Source organism: Lathyrus oleraceus, chromosome 5, assembly GCF_024323335.1.
Source record: "Lathyrus oleraceus cultivar Zhongwan6 chromosome 5, CAAS_Psat_ZW6_1.0, whole genome shotgun sequence".
Lineage (NCBI taxonomy): Eukaryota > Viridiplantae > Streptophyta > Magnoliopsida > Fabales > Fabaceae > Lathyrus > Lathyrus oleraceus.
Genome location: NC_066583.1, coordinates 580838417 through 580860038, shown reverse-complemented (window position 1 = coordinate 580860038; position 21622 = coordinate 580838417). Strand labels below are relative to the sequence as shown.

Below are 21622 nucleotides of genomic sequence, written 5' to 3'. Positions count from 1 at the left end.
GGCGATTTCCCGGAGTCTGAATGGTTCAACGAGTATGCCATTGGTGAAGTTGATGCTAAAAAGATGTTAACATGAAAAAGAGAACTAAACATCAACGCTTAACATTAGCGGAGAAAAAAAATCAACACAAACAATATAATTAAATCTGAAAAGGAAATTAAATCCCCACCTTAAAGTGAAAGTAAGAATGTGAACGACATCTAAAAAATGTCACGTTTTCTCCATTGGTGTGGTTGAAGGTTGAACTTGACGCCTAGGTTACTTTTACTGAGGCCCCAGAGTGGGTGCTAAATATTCCTGATAAACATTTTTGGATAATCTCCCTGAAGCGAGTCGGATGAGACCACAAACGCAATAGGAATCGGGTGTTTGGGGGTTTCTCTTAGAAGAGAGGAATGACCACCATTTTTGTGGTCTTCCAGGTTATTCTCTGTATCCGTCTTTTATGTTGTCCCCCTCTATATATTTCCCCTGGTAATTCTGATTTCAATAGGTTTAATGGTCTTTAAATTGGTATAATGATGTAATCGATTACTTTTACCAATGGATTTAATACTGTAACGGACCGGTAATTATTATTTGACCCTTGGGTGTTGTAACAGTGAAATTATATTAGGTAATCCTTTTAGAATCTGAGATGAGTCCATCCTAGCTAGGTAAGCCATCCCAGCCATATCAAAATTCGGGATGTACACACGGCTTTGAGAATTTCGGGGTGTACACTTTTGTAACAAATTCAGCCATTGATTGTTCCAGGGACCTCATAACGGCTCCTACTTGGACGATCCTTTCTTAGGATGAATTGAGTCCGAGATGTGCACAAAACTCGCTGCCCGACCTCATAAATATCTCGGGATGTACAAGTATAATACAAATTAAATATAGAAAAGTAGAAAAAAATTATACATAACAAAGTCATTATCTTACAAAAACATAGGCATATTTTTTCTTAATCACACCCTATTGGTTATGTTTGAGTAGAACCTACATCAACACCTCCAATCCAACTGCTACTTTAGCTTTAGCAATACTTGTCCCAATATCTGCAGTAATAAAACATTTTTTAAATTCTAAAACAATAACAATGACAATGTTATAATTAGTAGCAGCGAACAAAAGTAAATAAAGAAATAAATATGGAGCATGAATTTTGGCTCCTTATATGGTTTCCTCACTTATCCCAAAGTCTTATGTGTAATTGGCATCTTTGAAATATGTAAGAGAGCGCCCCAACCAGTTCTAAGTACAGGTCAACCCTTCAGCCACTTCTGGACATAAAGAGCTCATATACCATTCTAAAACTCTTCCCATATGCTAAATTCATTCTCCGAAGCTACGGTTGATATAGGGGTGGCCAAAACTTCTTTCACCATTGCTGATAGGATTGGGTAACGAGGTCTGTTTAGTTTCCACCAAGTTAGAATAGGTGATTTGTCATTATCATTTCCACAAGGATCATTCACGCATCTCTCAAGTTCATTTTGTTTATCAATGGTATCTTTATCCTTCAAATGTTTCTTAAACACATCATCTTTTATAAAATGTGAAGAATTTCTAGGTTGAGCATCAACAACATAATGGTTATCTGATAGACCAGATGATTGAATAGTGACATTAGTTTGCTAGATTTGTACCAGGTGTACAATTTAAACAAATTACCCTTGACATTTTTGACCATTTTCATATATTTTTCGGTCCCTTCCCCATACACTTGATCAAAAAACCACTCAATATATCTAAACTTATAATGAGGGTCAAAAATCACTCCAAAATAGAGAAATTGATTGATTTTATTTTCCTTTCTCCAATATTTATCGTACTTATGCTTCATCTCATATCATATTGAGGCTAAATCAGAGTTCAAGTTCATAGGTGCTTCTTGAAGCTCACCAAAAATAGAAGATAACTGATGGAAAGCAGAGTGCAATGACACTTGTTGAGATGAAGAAAAGACTTTGGTGGCTTCATAGAAAATTTTCAAAAATTTCACAAAAGCTCTAACCTTTTCCCAATCACTACAACAAGGAAGATCAGGACGTCCTAACAACTCCACATACCATACACCTTCTCCTTATAATTTTTCAAATGCTGTTTGGAACTTCTTTGCAGAATACAACATCATGTAGGTCGAGTTCCACCTTGTGGAAACATCGAGACATAGTTGTTGACAGAGACGATATTGATAAGAATATTTATGTGTTGATCTATCAAGTATTGGGGATTGACCCCAAGACATCATGAATGTAAAGTGAAAAACCTTTCAATGGTTGTGTCCAAAAAAAAAGGCTTAGTATCAAATTTAAGCTTCTGTTATTTACATTAATTCTAAACTTTTGTGTTAAGTTCAAGATGGTTTTTTGTAACACTTCTATGTTTATAAAAATATTGAAAAATATTTAAATATTGTTTACTTTAAATATTGCTGACCTAATATTAAAGTGTAAGTATATGAGAATTTATTATCCAAATATTTGGTGTAAATACAATGTTTTTGATAGGTTCCAAATATTTAAACATTGAATAAGAATTTTTAAACCAAATACTTTTTATCCAAATATTAATATTTTCATATACATTAGGGTCGACATAAGATATTAATATTCTTATATACTTACAGTGTTGTTTCTCTATAATATCCAACCCAACTCCGATTCATTCTCTACCACTATCTCCTTACTCAACACTTTGTTTTGCACTTGGTCCTTGTTTTCTACCACCTCCTTTGGGGTTTCCTCGATATTTTCTCATTCCTATTGGAATAAATAAAAATCGATGGCAACTCTGTATTTTTCGCGTAGCGACAATAAGCATATTTTTTCTTATTCACAACCTATTGGTTGTGTTTGAGTAGAACCTACAGCAACACCTTCAATCCAACTACTACTCCAGCTTCAACAATACTTGTCCCAATATTTGCAGTAATAAAACATTTTTGAAACTCTAAAACAATAACAATGGCAATGTTATAATTAGTAGCAGCTAACAAAAGCAAATACAAAAATAAACACAGAGCATGAATTTTGGCTCCTGATATAATTTCCTCATTTATCCTAAACTCTTATGTGTAATTATCGTCTTTGAAATATGTAACAGAGGGCCCCAACCAGTTCTAAGTACAGATCAACCCTTTAACAACTTCTGGACTCAAAGAGCTCATATAACATTCTAAAATTCTCCCCATGTGCTAAATGCATTCTCTGAAGCTACGGTTGATATAGGGGTGGCCAAAACTTCTTTAACCATTGTTGATAGGATTGGATAACAAGGTCTGTTTAGTTTCCACCAAGTTAGAATGGATGATCTGTCATTATCATTTCCACAAGGATCATTCACGTATCTCTCAAGTTCATTTTGTTTATCAATGGTATCTTTATCCTTCAAATGTTGCTTAAATACATCATCCTTTATAAAATGTGAAGAATTTATAGGTTGAGCATCAACAACAGAATGGTTATCTGATACACCATATGATTAAATAGTCACATTAGTTTGATCATGGACAGGTTTGTACCAGGTGTAAAATTTAAACAAATTATCCTTGACATTTATGGCCATTTTCATAGATTTTTTGGTCCCTTCCCCATAAGCTTGATCAAAAAATCACTCAATATATATATGAGGGTCAAAAACCACTCCAAAATAGAGTAATTAATTGATGTTCTTTTCCTCTCCCCAATATTTATCGTACTTACGCTTCATCTCATATCCTATTAAGGCTAAATCAGAGTTCAAGTTCATAGATTCTTCTTGAAGCTCACCAAAAACAGAAGATAACTGATGGAAAGCAGAGTGCAATGACACTTGTTGAGATGAATGAAGAAAAGACCTTGGTGGCTTCATAGAAAATTTTCAATAATTTCACAAAAGCTCTAACCTTTTCCCAATCACTACAACAAGGAGGACCAACACGTCCAAACAACTCCACATACCTTACACCTTCTCCTTCTAATTTTTCAAATGTTGTTTGGAACTTCTCTGCAGCATACAACATCATGTATGTCGAGTTCCACCTTGTGGAAACATCGAGACATACTTGTTTCCTACAAGTAATCCTGGAAAATTCAACACACTCTTTGAATTTCAACATCATTTACGGTGAAGACCTAACAAATCTAACATCATTGTGAATGTTGGAAATCAATGGATTTTGTTCTTTCAATCCATCATTAACAATCAAATTTAGAATATGTTCGCAGCAGTGCACATGAAAAACTCATCTTCACCGATTAATTTATTCTTGATATGAATTATCTTATTTAAATATGCTACATCCATGTCATTGCATGATGCGTTGTCAATAGTGATTGTAGACACATTTCTAAGACTTAATTCCCTCATTACATCATCAAATTTTACACCAATGGTCTCACCTTTGTGATTAGGAACTAAGCTAAAGCTAATGATCCTTTTTTGGTAGTTCCAGTCATTGTCAATAAAGTGGATTGTTATTATTATATAACTAAGGTTTTGAATGGATGTCCAGCAATCTATAGTAAGTGCTACCCTACTGCAATCAGGCCTAAAATAAGTTTCCAATCTCAACTTCTCATCTAGATAGAACTGAAAACAATCCCTTTCAATTGTCCTCCTAGATGGGATAATCAAAAGTGGTTCCAATTGTTTACATAAGATCTTAAAACCCTCACCCTTAACTACTCTAAATGGGTGTTCATCAAGCATAAAAAACAAAGTTGATGCCTTTCTATAAGCTTCTTTATCAAACTTTGGACTAACAGAAACCAAGACACCACTTCCAAAAACAAGGTTTGTTTGTTTGAGGACATATTTTGGGTAAGGATTTGTGTTACAAATTCTTTAGTGGGCCAGCATGTTAGACGTTATGTGTAATTTAGGATCACATCTATATCGTTTATGGCAATGCTTGCAGGTAGTAGTTCTTTCACCAACATCATTTAACTAGATAAAATGGTCCCAACATGAAGATTTTTTCTTAGGGCCATCCACATTATGCCTCCTTTTCTTTATATTATGGTCAATATGAGGAATAACGGTCTCGTTCATCGCCTAAGTTGTAGCTTCAATTGCAAACAATTAATAAAGCATACAAAAGTGAACTTAGTAAAGCAAAAGCATTCAACAAAAAAAAAGAACACTAGTTAATAAAGCATACAGTTAGTTCAGAAAAGGGCTGAGAATGATAATAGAATAATATATCTTAATAAAATAATAGTAGAATAAGAAAGCATATAGTATTAAATCATATTATTAGTAGAATAAAATTGGAATGAAAACGGTGTTCATATTTTTATAATAAACACTAGTTAATAAAGCATATAGGAATATATCTTTGATTCTTTTGTGTTCAAGTTTTTAACTTAGTGTTGGAACTGAGAATGAAAATGAAACCTTCGTGTTAGGTGTGATTAGTTTTCTAGAACAATGTCTAGAGTTACTAAGTGGAAGATTGAGAAAACAAAAGTAAATATGGTTTTCCACCTCCAATTCCATGCTACACATGTAAGTTTTATGTATTCTACCATTTTAGAGGGTCAAATAACCTGTTTGAATGTAAAGTGAAAAACTTTTAATGGTTGTGGCCCCAAAAAATAAATAAAAAGGCTTAGTATCAAATTTAAGCTTCTGTTATTGACATTGATTCTAAACTTTTGTGTTAAGATCAAGATGGTTTTTTGTAACACTTCTGGGTTTATAAAAACATTGAAAAATATTTAAATATTCTTTGACTTAAATATTGCTGACCTAATATTAAAGTGTAAGTATATGAGAATTTTGTATCCAAATATTTGGTGTAAATACAATATTGTTGATAGGTTCCAAATATTTAAACATTGAATAAGAATTTTTAAACCAAATATTTTTATCCAAATATTAACATTCTCATATACATTACGGCCGCTGTAAGATATTAATATTCTTATATACTTACAGTGCTGGTTCTCCATAATATCCAACCCAACTTCCAGTCATTCTCTACCACTATCTTCTTACTCAACACTTTGTTTTGCACTTGGTCCTTGTTTGCTACCATCTCCTTGCTCCATCTTTTCAATTTCCAATCCATATGATACAACATGTTAAAACAAAATCCAACAAAAAAACTAATACAAATAAATCAAGAATGTAGTAAGAAGAAACATATAAACAATATTAATCTGAAAAATAAAAAGTAAACATACCTGATTACTTGAGTGTTTTAGACGAATCAGAGATCCAACATGTCAAAACAAAATCCAACAAAAAATTAATACAAGTAAGTCAAGAATGTGGCAAGGTGAAACATATAAATAACATTAATCTAAAAAATAAAAAGTAAACATACCGGATTATTTGAGTGTTTTAAACGAATCAGAAATCCAACATGTCAAAACAAATAATGTTAGTTTAAAACTTTGAAACTTTAAAATTCAAATTCATTTTAAAACTCACGAACATAGTCAAACCCTTAACATATAGCTACAAAATAAAAAATTAATGAACAAAAAGTTAGAAAATAGGAAACTTTTTAAGACATGTTAAGCTATTTCAAGTATAGAAGAAACAAAACACTGAAAAAATTCGAAGAAGAAAATAAGAGGAGGAAGAAAATGAAATTACTTGGAGGAAGAAGATGAAGGAGAGTTTGATGAGAAAAAAACACGGTTTGGAGGAAGGATCTACGTCATTTTTGGGTTTTTACAGTGGCAGCGGTGGGCTAGGGTTTGCGCTTTGAAAAGGGAAGATGAAATGATACGAGAGATAGTGAGAGATTGTAAGACTTTGACTATTGGAACTTGGAAATGTGTTTTGTTGAGTGAAAATATTATGAACATATACGATACAAAATTACAACGTGTAAACACATGAATGAGTCCGGTTCGGTTTGGTTTTATGTGGTTCAAATATATGGGTCATAATCGGTCAAATGTTACCCATGTTAAACTTGTGCCAACCATTAGAACCTCCCAACCGATCCATCCAATCCATTTCCTTTTTTTTTGCAGTTTTGTCAGTTCCTGGTTGGGCCTGTACCGTTTGTCCAGCCCTAATATCTATTCATTTTTCATGTCAATCCTTTCCTCATCGATTTTTATGATTGTCATTGGATCCATCTGTGATTTGATAGATTCACTAGGAACATGCATTGTTTTGAGTTGGTCGCAAGGCCCAAGAAGCATAAGCCTAGTAGGGAAGTAAGAATCTACCACATGAAGAGTAAGTAGATTTTTTTCCTTCCATGCCACGTAGTACCCATCACGAGGATGTCATGTCAATCTCTCATCCAATTGTTGATTGCATCCAACATGCATGCAATTATTAACCATCTCCCCTATTTAAAGAGCAAAATGTACCACTCTCCAGGTATTACAATATTTTCCATTCAATTTTTACTTTTCACACTCTTACTCACTTGACTGTTGGAGTGTTAACCTATCCAGTTATCCCTCTCTCCACCGCATCGAAAATAGTCAATCACTGTGGCAGACTATAAATGCACTCTTTCCAATCATCATCTAGTTCTAGAGCATAACAGGTATCATGCATAACATAAGTGAACACACTATAAATTTAAAGAGTAGGTTTTAAATTCTCAAAAGTATAACGAATTTTGAATTCACTAAGAAAAACACTCGTTATTCACAATATCAATCAAACCCAATATATTGCTTCAATTCATAGTTAGGTAGATTCTTTTAGATTTTATGTGTGTTATGCATATATGAGGATAAAGGTGTCCAATGTTTTCAATGGTAAAAGACCATAAATACAATATGTAAAGACTTTGTTATGGCCTATGAAGGATAATGCAACGAAGGTAGCGAAGAAAACATAATACATTCTCCATATTAGAAGCCTAAATCAAGCTTTCTTCCTCTTTCAGTTTCATGATCTAAATGCCTAATAAGCTAGCTTTTACACCACGCACCATTCACATCGCCATGATTGTTGAAAGCATTTGTTATCTTCTTAACAATAACTGATTAATCTGTCTCTGTGTTTAATAGTGAATTTTTCCTTGGGGTTCCTTGTCATTAGTGTCTTCATCATCATCATTGTCACCACCGACATAGTGTCATATGGATCAAGTTTTAGTCTCAAATAAGTTTTATCAGGTCCCATGATGGAAGTTGATTGTACTTTCTAAAAAGCATAATGATAAACAAATCCTTGTTGTGTAGGATTGTCTAAGAGTTTAGGGTATTTGGTTATGTTTAGGTATATTTCACGTAGGGATATACGAAGATTTCTCACGAATGATTTCAAAACCCTTCTCAGTTATCGGATTAAGACATTTATAGAAGATGTTATGTTTAGGAACCAAAACATGATGTAACCTGATGGTGCAAAATCTTGAATCAGTGGTGTAAGTCTCTGATATGGTGATGCGGGGGTGAACCTGCAAGGTTAACACTCTAACCCCCAAGTCAGTTTAAGATTCAAGATGAGTGTGGCGAAAAGTGAAGATCATAAAGTGTACATTGCATTTCATGTGATTTTAATTTTATACCTTGGTTCATGTGGAGTGGATTTGCATTAATTTGAACCTTAGAGATTTTAGCCTTTGGTCGACCAAGAACAGTTTCCCCAAAGGCTTGTCGGACACTTAGAAAGTTGAGAAAGTCTTTAGCAGTAGTGGTTGGCCTTCAAGGATGTCGTTCTTTTCGAACTAGAAGTGACATGCTTAGATTTAGTTAAAAAAAATAATGAGAAACAAGCGCATTAAATGCAATTCAATCATTGAAATGTTTCGATACTTCTATCTTACACATGGGCTGAAGCGACTAGTTATGGAATGGAATTGCATATAATGCACTTAAGTGCACTCGAGTTTGTTTATGTTTCCAAGGGAAGATCCATATGTTGATTTCATAGCTTCTTTTTGCGACTAATCTGGTTCGTTTAATCACTTTCACCTATATAGGGGTGGTTGAGCACAAAGGAAACTTTTTGCAATCCTTGAAATTCAGTTTACCTTCAAAGTGTTTCTATTAGCAAGTTTCTTCCTCTCTTTCCTTATGAAAGAAATTAACATAACAGTTGCATCTCTTTGGTTAAAGCTCCCTCCTTTCTTCATTAGTTTTCTTCATCAACCTCGCATGACCAAGGACCCTTCTCAATTCAAACTCTTACCTTCAGCATTTTCTGTTCTTTGGTCAGGATGAATCATGGCCCTATTCATATAGTTAGTTATTTTGAGAGTGATGATTCTTTTACTGCGAGAATAAGAACATTTCTTGATTCAAATCCCTATTCCCTTAGTCATGATCGCATGGTCCACGAAGTTATATCCTTCACTGATGATTGTAATTCAAAAAGGGCATATGGGAACTCCCTTGATGAGAGAGTATCTTCCCTGGATTATATCAAGGCATGGTTGTCTGATGATGGTGGTGATGAGGGCCATACAATCGTTCATATGCCCCATTCTATTAGGTCTACTACGGAAATGCAAGCTACTAAGTTGAGGAGAGAGAGTGATGTAGTTTAAGAGTAGACCAAGTGTAGTTTATTTACTCAAGTATGGAGAGAACTTTAAAGTAGACAAGTTGTCTCAGAGAGGTGTGACATTGGTGTAGTAGGACGATGCAAGCAAGTACAACCTGGCTACTACAAAAGTCGTGGGAGCCCCTTCTAAATACTGAAGCGACCATAAAGTTCATAAACATCATGGTCAGCGACCTGCTGAACTGGTCGGTTCTTCCTTTGGGTTAAAAAAAAGGATATGTAGCTCATTTGACGAGTGCTCGATCCCATTTTCTGAGTGTTTGTTAACCAAAATAGGATTGCGGCTGCCCTTTTCTAAATTTGAGGTGGTCGTCTTGAAACAGTTTAAGGTTGCTCCCTCTAAGCTTCACTCGGGGGAAGAGGCTTACATGAAGGTGTTCTAGTTTTGGGTTGAGCATAAGTCTTGGAAGCCTTCTCTCTTACTTTTCTTCGACCTGTTATACATTGTGCACACCTCCCAGAACGATATCCATAATCAAGGGGTTATCACATTTCACTCGGATGATCCTTGGTTCATCCATTTCACCAATTATTAGGGCAATTTTTTGAGGTATTTATTACTAGTGAAACCCTTCACACCAGAGGCCCGTCTTGCTTTCTATTATGCCTCGGTTGCGCCTTCTCGCTTTTGTAACAATAGTTTCCCAAAGTATTGATATTGGCCTCACTTCAGTTCTGCTATTGATTTTTACAACCTAAAATTAGGTCCCTTCTCTATTGAATAGGTTACGATGAAGGAGGACATGTGTTCCTTGTTTTTGGGGTTTGGTTACAAAGAGGGGTTTAGCCTCGCTGAAGTGTCGCCCTCCCTATAAATGAAGAATCAAATTGACACATACTCCATCATGAGTGTAGTCAGTTGATCGGAGAGAAAAAAGATCTTTGGTGAGGACGGAGTCTCGTAGTTTACTATTATTATTATTATTATTATTATTATTATTATTTTGACATGTGTGATTGTATCTTTCACATAATATGGATAAATCATAGATGTTCTACAATCTCACCAACGCTCAAGACATCTACACTAGTTCTACTAGTCGGGATGTTATGCCCTCTCTTACGACTTCTACCCCTACCTCAATTGTCGAGGTCACAACAGTTGCCTCTGAGGTTGATCAACTTATAAGTGCTACGACAATCTTGTGCTTCAGTGAAGAGGGGTCGGGATAAAGACCAATGTTCCTCTTTGGAAGAGTGTTCTCCTAAATGGACCCAACTTTCTAGGGATATTGCTTCAGGGTCGGTCACTCCCTTCCTTTGATTTCCTACCATTCTTCCTTATCTTATTCCTCGCACTCCCAAGGAAGTTTTTATTACTGTCTTTATGAGGGACTTGTCTTTCAATCATAATCTTTCTGAGGAAGAAAAGATGGAGCTCTTTTCTGAGGTTACCTTGCACACCTACTGAGCTACTTCCTTGTTCTGGCTGGACACTGCTGGTATAGGGGGTGTCTTGGTTATAGGTAATCCCTCCAAGGAAAGGGACACTTGGAAGGGAAAGTGTGAAGATATGGAGCATAAGTGTTTGGCCTTCTAGAAGAGTTAGCTGATCTGCAGGGGAATGTCAAGCTTATCAAGGCTTTTCAAGAAGAGGCGAAGTTCCACGAATCTCCTTCAACCATGGCCGCTGATGACTTCTCGACAAGTGTATTAATAATGTCACAATAATAAAAAGATCGAACATACAAGGACCATGTTCGAACAAGTCAACAATTATGCAATGTAAAGGAAAAATAATAAATAGGGGTTTCAGGTTTTTAGACGAAAAACAAATTATGAGTTTAAATAGAAGTAATAAAGAGGGTTAGGTTGTGCAATAGAATCCCCTTATCTTCTCTTGTTGATGTATGATGCATTGTATGAATGGTTTTATCCTTTTAATGTCACGGAAAATTAACAAAACCGTTATAGGCAGTCCCTAAAGAAATAACTCACTAACCACTACTCAGAGCTTTCTATCCCTAGTTCGCCAATGTAAGCAGGGTTAGGCGATGTATAGAATGTTAATTCCCTATGCCACAACTCGGAGTTTCCTATCCTTATTGAACCAATGTAAGTAGAGCAGTTGCCCTAGGTCCAACACATAGGTTAAGGGTCAATAATCCTTATGTGTCCAATATCATATTAACAGAGTATCTCAAATAAAAAACATTAAGAATAAGCAACAACTGAATAAAATTATAATTCAGAGTATTCATACAATGTCAAACCAACATATAATTCCAACAAGATTGAATAAGGTTCATCATCACACAACCTAATCTCGAGGAGCTTTAGCTACTCATAATGAAAATTACAATACCAATTGAATAAAGAAGAATATCATATGAATTCCCTTGAATGATTGGCCTCCAATGGCTTCTAGTGCTCTCAAAATCACCATTTGATGTTGTAACATCATGCTTCCAGTGCAAGAATCCGTAACGCAAAATTTAGCTACTCATAATTCAAAATACAATACCAAAACAATTAAGAAGAATTGCATTTGAGATACCTTGAAGGATTGACCTCCAATGACTTCAAATGCTTTCAAAAATCCCTTATGGTGTTGTAAAACTCATACTTGTTATGCCAAATTTTGTAACCCTTTAAAAAGTGCAAAAAGTCCCCTTAAAAAGCCTTCAGAATGGACCAGAATGCGTCAGAAAAGCCTAGAAAAATGGGCCATCACGTGCGTGATGACCTGCATCACGCGACGCTGTGCGTGATTATTCAAATAGTTGCACGCTTTTGCTCCCCTTTTCACCTGATTTTTCACTAAGTCCCTATTTCTTCACACTTAGCTATTTTTTCCTCATTCTTTGATCTTTCTTCTTCATTTTTATTCTCATCTTTAACTTGTTTTGATCTGCTTCTTTGATTGAATTCATGCACTGATGGAGTGTCGTCAATAACGATAATAATATAATAGTAAGATATTACTTACAACGGTTATGAGAGACAGATAGTTTATATTAAATAGTAAGTTACATGGTTCCTCAACTCTGGATGTAACTGACTTGGGTATCTAGGGACCATCTTCACCAATAGGGAGCTGATACACTCAAGGTGATTTTTTATTGAAACCTAAACACATAGACAAACCAAAAAATTACAATTCTATGCAGGATCGATTAAGAGTCATGCGGTCAATTCTCTTTTTGTCTCACTTGCTAAACTTATTAGATGATAACATTTTCTCTTAATAACCCTAATTTTATCCAATTGTTATTGACAATAAGATTTATTGACCATTTCACATAGCAATTATCTATGCGTAAAAATGTTACCTTCAATTAAATTATAACAAGAGAAAGACGGTAATATGAAAACTAATTGATAGTAAGATCTAACAACATCTCTTTTAGAAAAAATAACTTCAGCATATTATCCAGGAAAATCATTGGATGCACCTTCTAATCATCATTGTCGTCTTCGTCGTCACCGATTTCTATATTATTGACCACTCCAACCGAACTCATCAGGGAAACTTTCCCAGATTTTCTTATGGATAATACTTTATCTTGAATTTTTTACGAGGTTGAGATAAAGTGATTCTCCATCGCCGAAGGCCATATCATGATATAAATTATTATTAACACGGTGATAGGAACACTAGAAGATCGCGCCCCTCCATGCGTATGGAGGTTGGTATGATGTTAACATGAAAAAGAGAATTAAACTTCAATGCTTAACATTAGCAGAGAAAACAAAATCAACACAAACAATATTATTGGTTCTATGTGTTGGCAGCAATTTTGGTAAAACCTAGTGTGTTCACAAGGCGTCACAAGTGTTGTCTTGACATAAGATAACATGTACCTGCAGGATGTTTAAAATGTGAATATGCAGGATTTTACTGAGATGTCAGACCCGATGTCATGACATCTGTATACAGAACATTCAGTCTGAATGTTATGTATTGTGTGATTGCATTTTTTATGCTAACCTATGTATGATTGAAGAGATGATTAAACACACATTCAATCAGTAATTACAACCAGATTGACTTATTTTCCAACGAGATATAATCAGTTGTCATGATAAGATATGAATGGAAAATAGTTTTGGGGTTTTATAATGTCCAAGCCCAGCCAATTACTTCTATATAAAGGACATGGAAAACCTGGTTTTATACACAAGAAATAACAAACGAAATATTGAGAGAGAATAAGGGTTTTAGTCTTGTGTGGTCGTGTGTATTGTAAGCCATTCATTCATCCATAAATGATTGAATTGGACTGATTTTTGAGTTGTAATTTGTCCACTCAAAGCTTTGAAGCATGAGTGTGTGTTTACTTAATTGAAGCTTTTAAGCAAGATCAAGTATGTGAATTTGAATAGTGTCTTCTTTTCTTTATAATTCTTGTTTTATATCACTACTATGATTAAGGGGGAGTGAGTAGGATCTCATATCTAAGAGTTCTTAGGTAGAAGTCACACAGGTAGAGATTAGGTGAAAAGACTGTAACTTGAAGTTGTTTACTGAGAGTCTTTAAACTAATTCTATTTAGTGGATTTCCTTCCTGGCTTGGTAGCCCCCAGACGTAGGGGAGTTTGCACCGAACTGGTTTAACAATTGCTTGTGTCACTTGCATTACCGTTCTTTATCTTTTATCCTATTTATATTGTTCAGATATTAGTGTCGTGACATTACCTTCGATATCTCATATCTGATACCAGAATTTCAATTGGTATCAGAGCAGGCATCCTGCTCTGGTTCTGGGTGAGATCTAGGGACGTTACTTTCTGGTACTATGGATAGAGACGGAGGATCTGTTCACAGACCACCTATTCTGGATGGATCCACCTATGACTACTGGAAACCTCGAATGGTAGCCTTCCTAAAATCTTTGGATAATAAGGCTTGGAAGGTTGTTTTAACATGCTGGGAACATCCAGTTATTATTAAGGAAGGAGAAGCTACAACTGATAAGAAGGCTGAGGAACAATGGACCAAGGAGGAGGATGATCTAGCCCTTGGAACTCTAAAGCATTGAATGCTATATTCAATGGAGTAGATAAGAACATCTTCAGATTGGTAAACAACTGTAAGGTGGCTAAATATGCTTGGAACATTCTCAAAACCACTCATGAAGGCACCTCTAGAGTGAAGATGTCTAGACTGCAGCTGCTCACTACGAAGTTTGAAAATTTAAGGATGAAAGAAGATGAAAATATTCATGAATTTCATATGAATATCCTTGAAATTTCTAATGCCTCAGGAGCCCTGGGTGAGAAAATGTCAGATGAAAAACTAGTGAGGAAAACACCCAGGTCACTTCCTAAGAGATTTGCCATGAAAGTGACAGTCATAGAAGAGTCTCAAGACATTTCCAATATGAGATTTGATGAGCTAATTGGATCCCTCCAAACATTTGAGATGGGAATGTGTGATGGATCTGAAAAGAAAGTCAAAAGCATAGCCTTCATGTCAAAAACTGAAGAGAAAGAGGAAGAAAGTGGTCAAGATACTGATGAAGATCTGGCAAATGATGTAGCATTACTGGGAAGACAGTTCAACAAACTTCTGAAAAAGATGGATGTAAGGTCTAAGTCTAATGTCAAGAACATCTCATCTGACATCAGTAAGTCCAATAATGCTGGAAGAAGAACAAGATCTGATGAAAAGTCCAAAGAAGGAAAAGGAGTTCAGGCCATGAATGAGATGGGTATGGACACATTAGAGCTGGATGTGGAACCTACCTCAAGAAACAGAACAAGAGTCTTGCTGCTACTTGATCTGATGAAAGTGAAACACTAGAGTCTACAAATCTTGTGACTGCCTTGACTAGAAGATGGGGTTCTGATGAAGACTCAAGTGATGATGAAGTAACCTGTGATGAGTTAGCCACTACCTACAGAAAGTTGTGCCACAGAAGTGAAGAAGTGTGTCAACAAGTTGAAAGTCAGAAGAAAGTGATAACATAATTGGAGAATGAGAAGGTAGAACACTTGGAAACCATCTCTAAGTTAAAGACTGAAGCAGTGTTCTTGAATTCCAAACTGGATGAGATGACAAAGTATGTCAGAATGCTAAACAATGGATCTGACACCTTAGACAAAATTCTCCAGTCTGGACAAATGGCAGGAGACAAGTCTGGCATTGGGTTCAATGAATCCAAACCTGAGTGCAGTCACACTGGTAGCAGACCAAAATCCAAACTTGAGTGCAGTCACACTAGTAGCAAACCAAAGATGTCACATCATATGTCACAACATCATAAAGGAAGACAACAGAAAGGGAAACATCAAAGATGGAGATGTCATTACTGTGGAAAATTTGGCCACATAAAACCATTCTTCTATAAGTTGTATGGTTATCCTAGTCTTTCTCATCATCAACCTAGACCCAAACATCACATACCTGTCAACAGAAAATAATGGGTTCCTAGGACTGGTGTTACAAACCCGATAGCTCACACTTCCTTCAAAGTTTCAGCCAAAGAAGACTGGTATTTTGACAGTGGGTGCTCCAGACACATGACTGGAAACAAAAACCTGCTAATTGGCCTTCATCCTCATGCCACCAGCTATGTAACCTTTGGTGATGGAGCAAAGGGTGAAATTAAGGGGATTGGTAAGCTTAATTTCCATGGAGTTCCTAACCTTGACAATGTCCTACTTGTTAAGGGACTGACTACAAACCTAATAAGCATCTGTCAACTATGTGACCAAGGTCTAACTGTAAACTTCACAAAAACTGAATGTCTGATTACTAATAAAGAAAATGGAGTGATCGTGAAAGGAGTCAGGTCTAAGGATAACTGTTATATGTGGAGTTCTCAAGAAACTAGTTATTCATCAATGTGTACTCTAGCCAAAGAAGAAGAAGTGAAGATATGGCATCAAAGATTGGGCCATCTGCATCTTAAAGGAATGAAGAGGATTATATATGTTGAAGCTATTAGAGGAATTCCCAACTTGAAGATTGATGAAGGAAGAGTTTGTGGGGAGTATCAGATTGGAAAACAGACAAAGATGTCACATCAGAAGCTCATACATGACACCACTTCCAGAGTGTTGGAACTTCTCCATATGGACTTGATGGGACCCATGCAGGTGGAAAGCCTTGGTGGGAAGAAGTATGATTATGTAGTGGTGGATGACTTCTCCAGATACACCTGGGTCAATTTCATAAGAGAAAAATCTGATGTATTTGAAGTCTTCAAAGATCTTTGTCTAAGACTTCAAAGAGAAAAAGAAAGTCAGGTTATCAAAATTAGAAGTGATCATGGGAAGGAATTTGAGAAGAACAAATTTGCTGGATTCTGTGCATCAGAAGTAATTAGTCATGAGTTCTCATCTCCCATTACTCCTCAGCAAAATGGTGTGGTAGAAAGGAAAAATAGAACTCTCCAAGAATCAGCCAGGGCTATGATTCATGCTAAGAAGTTGCCCTACCACTTTTAGGCTGAAGCTATGAACACAACATGCTATGTTCACAACAGAGTAACCTTGAAGAAAGGGACTCCTACTACTTCTCCCCCTTTTTAGTCAAAATAGACCAAAGAGACCAATGAGACAAGATAAATGTCTATTAGTCCAACAGAGAATGTCACATAGAATGTTAAAACATATTGTCAGATGTTACAGAACCACAAACAAACACAACTATATAAGCTGAGGTAAAATCCAGAGACATCAAAGAGAACCCAAAAATTACATCAAGGCATCAAAATAAGACTGCAAAAAAAAAACAACAACCATCAAGGCATCCAGAATAGCAGATCATCATAAAAGGGGAACAATCTTCACCAACACTCAGTCAGAGGAGCTAGCATCTTCATCAGCTTCAGACCCAGAACTGCCACTTGATTTATCTTGAGATTTAGACCTCTCACTTAAGTTGTGGGCATCTATTTCCTTGGCTTGACCAACATCTTCTCTATCACCTTGCTCCAAGCTATTAATCAGAACCTCCAGAGCTTCTTTCCTAGCTTTAGCCACCCTTATCCCAGTCTCCAATTCCTTACAGGTCTCTTTCAGTTCAACAATCAGACCACCTTGAGAGGTTGGCTTCTTCATAGCAGATGTCATGACAATGTCATTGACATGACTGCCTTCAAATAATTTGTAATGAACTGACAGGGGAGGTTTTCTTCTACCAGGGATATCACTTGTGCTCAGAATTCCAGGTTGCTGGCTTAGGATTATCCCACAAATTATTGAGGGAAAAGCTATGGGCAGCTTAATTTTGATTATGGAAGATTCATGTTTGAACAAATTATCAAACATGCTTCTACAAATGCAATAAAGTTGCCCATAGCTTTTCCCTCAATAATTTGTGGGATAATCCTAAGTCAGCAACCTGGGATTCTGAGCACAAGTGATATCCCTAGTAGAAGAAAACCTCCCCTGTCAGTTCATTATAAATTATTTGAAGGCAGTCATGTCAATGACATTGTCATGACATCTGCTATGAAGAAGACAACCTCTCAAGGTGGTCTGATTGCTGAACTGAAAGAGACCTGTAAGGAATTGGAGACTGGGATAAGGGTGGCTAAAGCTAGGAAAGAAGCTTTGGAGGTTCTATTAATAGCTTGGAGCAAGGTGATAGAGAAGATGTTGGTCAAGCCAAGGAAACAGATGTCCACACCTCAAGTGAGAGGTCTGAATCTCAAGATAAATCAAGTGGCAGTTCTGGGTCTGAAGCTGATGAAGATGCTAGCTCCTTTGACTGAGTGTTGGTGAAGATTGTTCCCCTTTTATGATGATTTACTGTTCTAGATGCCTTGATGGTTGATGTTTTTTTTAGCAGTCTTGTTTTGATGCCTTGATGTAATTTTTGGGTTCTCTTTGATGTCTCTGGATTTTATCTCAGCTTATATAGCTGTGTTTGTTTGCGGTTCTGTAACATCTGACAATATGTTTTAACATTCTATGTGACATTCTCTGTTGGACTAATAGACATTTATTTTGTCTCATTGGTCTCTTTGGTCTATTTTGACTAAAAAGGGGGAGAAGTAGTAGCTAAAGGAGAGTTGCAGAGGAGAGTTGCAGTTAATATGTACTATGAAGTAGCTAGGCTATAAACAGATGGAAGATGATGTTGAAAAGGATGTTTTGTGTAGTACAGGTGATGTTGAAGGTGATGTCAGATGGGGTGATGGATGGTACAGGTGTTGTTGAAGGAGATGTCTGTGTTGAACAGACTTAGGGGGAGAAAAAGCACATATATGTGTTTAATGTGTGTTTACTATTTGCTATTATAGCTAGTAAATATGTGGTTTATTACTTCTGCTGCTAAACTACTTATGTGTGTTTTTTGTACTCTTGTGAACAAATGGACTGATGTATGTTTTAGCCAAAATTTGCCAAAGGGGGAGTTTGTTGGTTCTATGTGTTGGCAGCAATTTTGGTAAAATCTAGTGTGTTCAAAAGGTGTCACAAGTGTTGTCTTGACATAAGATAACATGCACCTGCAGGATGTTTAAAATGTGAATATGCAGGATTTTACTGAGATGTCAGACCCGATGTCATCACATCTGTATACAGAACATTCAGTCTGAATGTTATGTATTGTGTGATTGCGTTTTTTATGCTAATCTATGTATGATTGAAGAGATGATTAAACGCGCATTCAATCAGTAATTACAACCAGATTGACTTATTTTCCAACGAGATATAATCAGCTGTCGTGAGAAGATATGAATGGAAAATCGTTTTAGGGTTTTATGATGTCCAAGCCCAGCCAATTGCTTCTATATAAAGGACATGGAAAACCTGGTTTTATACACAAGAAATAACGAACGAAATATTGAGAGAGAATAAGGGTTTTAGTCTTGTGCGGTTGTGTGTATTGTAAGCCATTCATTCATCCATAGATGATTGAATTTGACTGATTTTTGAGTTGTAATTTGTCCATTCAAAGCTTTGAAGCATGAGTGTGTGTTTACTTAATTGAAGCTTTTAAGCAAGATCAAGTATGTGTCTTTGAAGATTGTCTTCTTTTCATTGTAATTCTTGTTTTATATCACTGATGTGATTGAGGGGGAGTGAGTAGGATCTCATATCTAAGAGTTCTTAGGTAGAAGTCACACGGGTAGAGATTAGATGAAAAGACTGTAACTTGAAGTTGTTTACTGAGAGTCTTTGAACTAATTTTGTTTAGTGGATTTCCTTCCTGGCTTGGTAGCCCCCAGACGTAGGTGAGTTTGCACCAAATTGGGTTAATAATTGCTTATGTCACTTGCATTACTGTTCTTTATCTTTTATCCTGTTTATATTATTCAGATATTAGTGTCGTGACATTACCTTCGACATCTCATATTTGATACCAGAATTTCAAATATAATTAAATCTGAAAAGGAAATTAAATCCCCACCTTAAAGTGAAAGTAAGAATGTGAACGACATCTGAAAAATGTCACGTTTTCTCCATTGGTATGGTTGAAGCTTGAACTTGAGGCATGTGTTAGTTTTATCGAGGCCCCACATTGGACGCTAAATGTTCCTGATAAATATTTTTGGATAACCTCCCCGACGCGAGTCGGGTGAGACCATAAACATAAAGGGAATCGGATGTTTGGGGATTTCTCTTAGAAGAGAGGAATTACCACCATTTCTTAATCACAACCTATTGGTTGTGTTTGAATAGAACCTACAGCAACACCTTCAATCCAACTGCTACTCCAGCTTCAACAATACTTGTCCCAATATTTGCAGTAATAAAACATTTTTGAAATTCTAAAACAATAACAATGACAGTGTTATAATTAGTAGCAGCTAACAAAAGCAAATACAAAAATAAACACAAAGCATAAATTTTGGCTCCTGGTATAATTTCCTCATTTATCCTAAACTCTTATGTGTAGTTAACGTCTTTGAAATATGTAAGAGAGGGCCCCAACCAGTTCTAAGTACAGATCAACCCTTTAACCACTTCTGGACTCAAAGAGCTCATATAATATTCTAAAACTCTCCCCATGTGCTAAATCCATTCTCTGAAGCTACGGTTGATATAGGGGTGGCCAAAACTTCTTTAACCATTGTTGATAGGATTGGATAACGAGGTCTGTTTAGTTTCCACCAAGTTAGAATGGATGATCTATCATTACCATTTCCACAAGGATCATTCATGTATCTCTCAAGTTCATTTTGTTTATCAATGGTATCTTTATCCTTCAAATGTTGCTTAAATACATCATCCTTTATAAAATGTGAAGAATTTATAGGTTGAGCATCAACAACAGAATGGTTATCTGATAGACCGGATGATTAAATAGTCACATTAGTTTGGTCATGGACAGATTTGTACCAGGTGTACAATTCAAACAAATTATCCTTGACATTTTTGGCCATTTTCATAGATTTTTCGGTCCCTTCCCCATAAGCTTGATCAAAAATCACTCAATATATCTAAACTTATAATGAGGGTCAAAAACCACTCCAAAATAGAGTAATTAATTGATGTTCTTTTCCTCTCCCCAATATTTATCGTACTTACGCTTCATCTCATATCCTATTAAGGCTAAATCAGAGTTCAAGTTCATAGATTCTTCTTGAAGCTCACCAAAAACAGAAGATAACTGATGGAAAGTAGAGTGCAATGACACTTGTTGAGATGAATGAAGAAAAGACCTTGGTGGCATCATAGAAAATTTTCAATAATTTCACAAAAGCTCTAACCTTTTCCCAATCACTACAACTAGGAGGACCAAGACGTCGAAAAAACTCCACATACCCTACACCTTCTCCTTCTAATTTTTCAAATGTTGTTTGGAACTTCTCTGCAGCATACAACGTCATGTATGTCGAGTTCCACCTTGTGGAAACATCGAGACATACTTGCTTCCTACAAGCAATCCTAGAAAATTCAACACACTAGTGTGTTGAAACGTCATTTACGGTGAAGACCTCACAAATCTCACATCATTGTGAATGTTTGAAATCAATGGATTTTGTTCTTTCAATCCATCATTAACAATCAAATTCAGAATATGTTCGCAGCAATGCATATACAAAAACTCATCTTCACCGATTAATTTATTCTTGACATGAATTATCTTATTTAAATATGCTACATCCATGTCATTGCATGATGCGTTGTCAATAGTGACTGTAGACACATTTCTAAGACCTCATTCCCTCATTACATCATCAAGTTTTACACCAATGGTCTCAACTTTGTGATTAGGAACTAAGCTAAAGCTAATGATCCTTTTTTGGTAGTT

At 35.9% G+C, this 21622-nt stretch overlaps 1 protein-coding gene across 1 annotated transcript; it reads right to left on the bottom strand.

Moving 5' to 3' along the window:
- Positions 1-1295: 1295 nt before the first annotated feature.
- LOC127082198 (zinc finger BED domain-containing protein RICESLEEPER 1-like) lies at positions 1296-21197 on the bottom strand. Its single transcript, XM_051022435.1, has 9 exons — positions 21078-21197; positions 20896-20977; positions 20507-20650; positions 20054-20174; positions 3875-4052; positions 3693-3774; positions 3264-3455; positions 2867-2979; positions 1296-1622 (listed from the first exon to the last, which is right to left on the bottom strand). The coding sequence occupies exons 1-9, from the start codon at positions 21195-21197 to the stop codon at positions 1296-1298; spliced, it is 1359 nt and encodes a 452-aa protein (XP_050878392.1).
- Positions 21198-21622: the final 425 nt, after the last annotated feature.

Excerpts from the sequence above, each read along its gene's own strand:
- LOC127082198 (XM_051022435.1), bottom strand. The coding sequence starts at position 21,197 with ATGACGTTGTATGCTGCAGAGAAGTTCCAAACAACATTTGAAAAATTA. Across the intron at positions 4,053-20,053 it reads GTTGGATTGAAGGTGTTGCT|GATTACTTGTAGGAAACAAG; the intron begins GTAGGTTCTATT and ends TGAATTTTCCAG. Across the intron at positions 3,775-3,874 it reads GTTGTAGTGATTGGGAAAAG|TTATCTTCTGTTTTTGGTGA; the intron begins GTTAGAGCTTTT and ends GCTTTCCATCAG.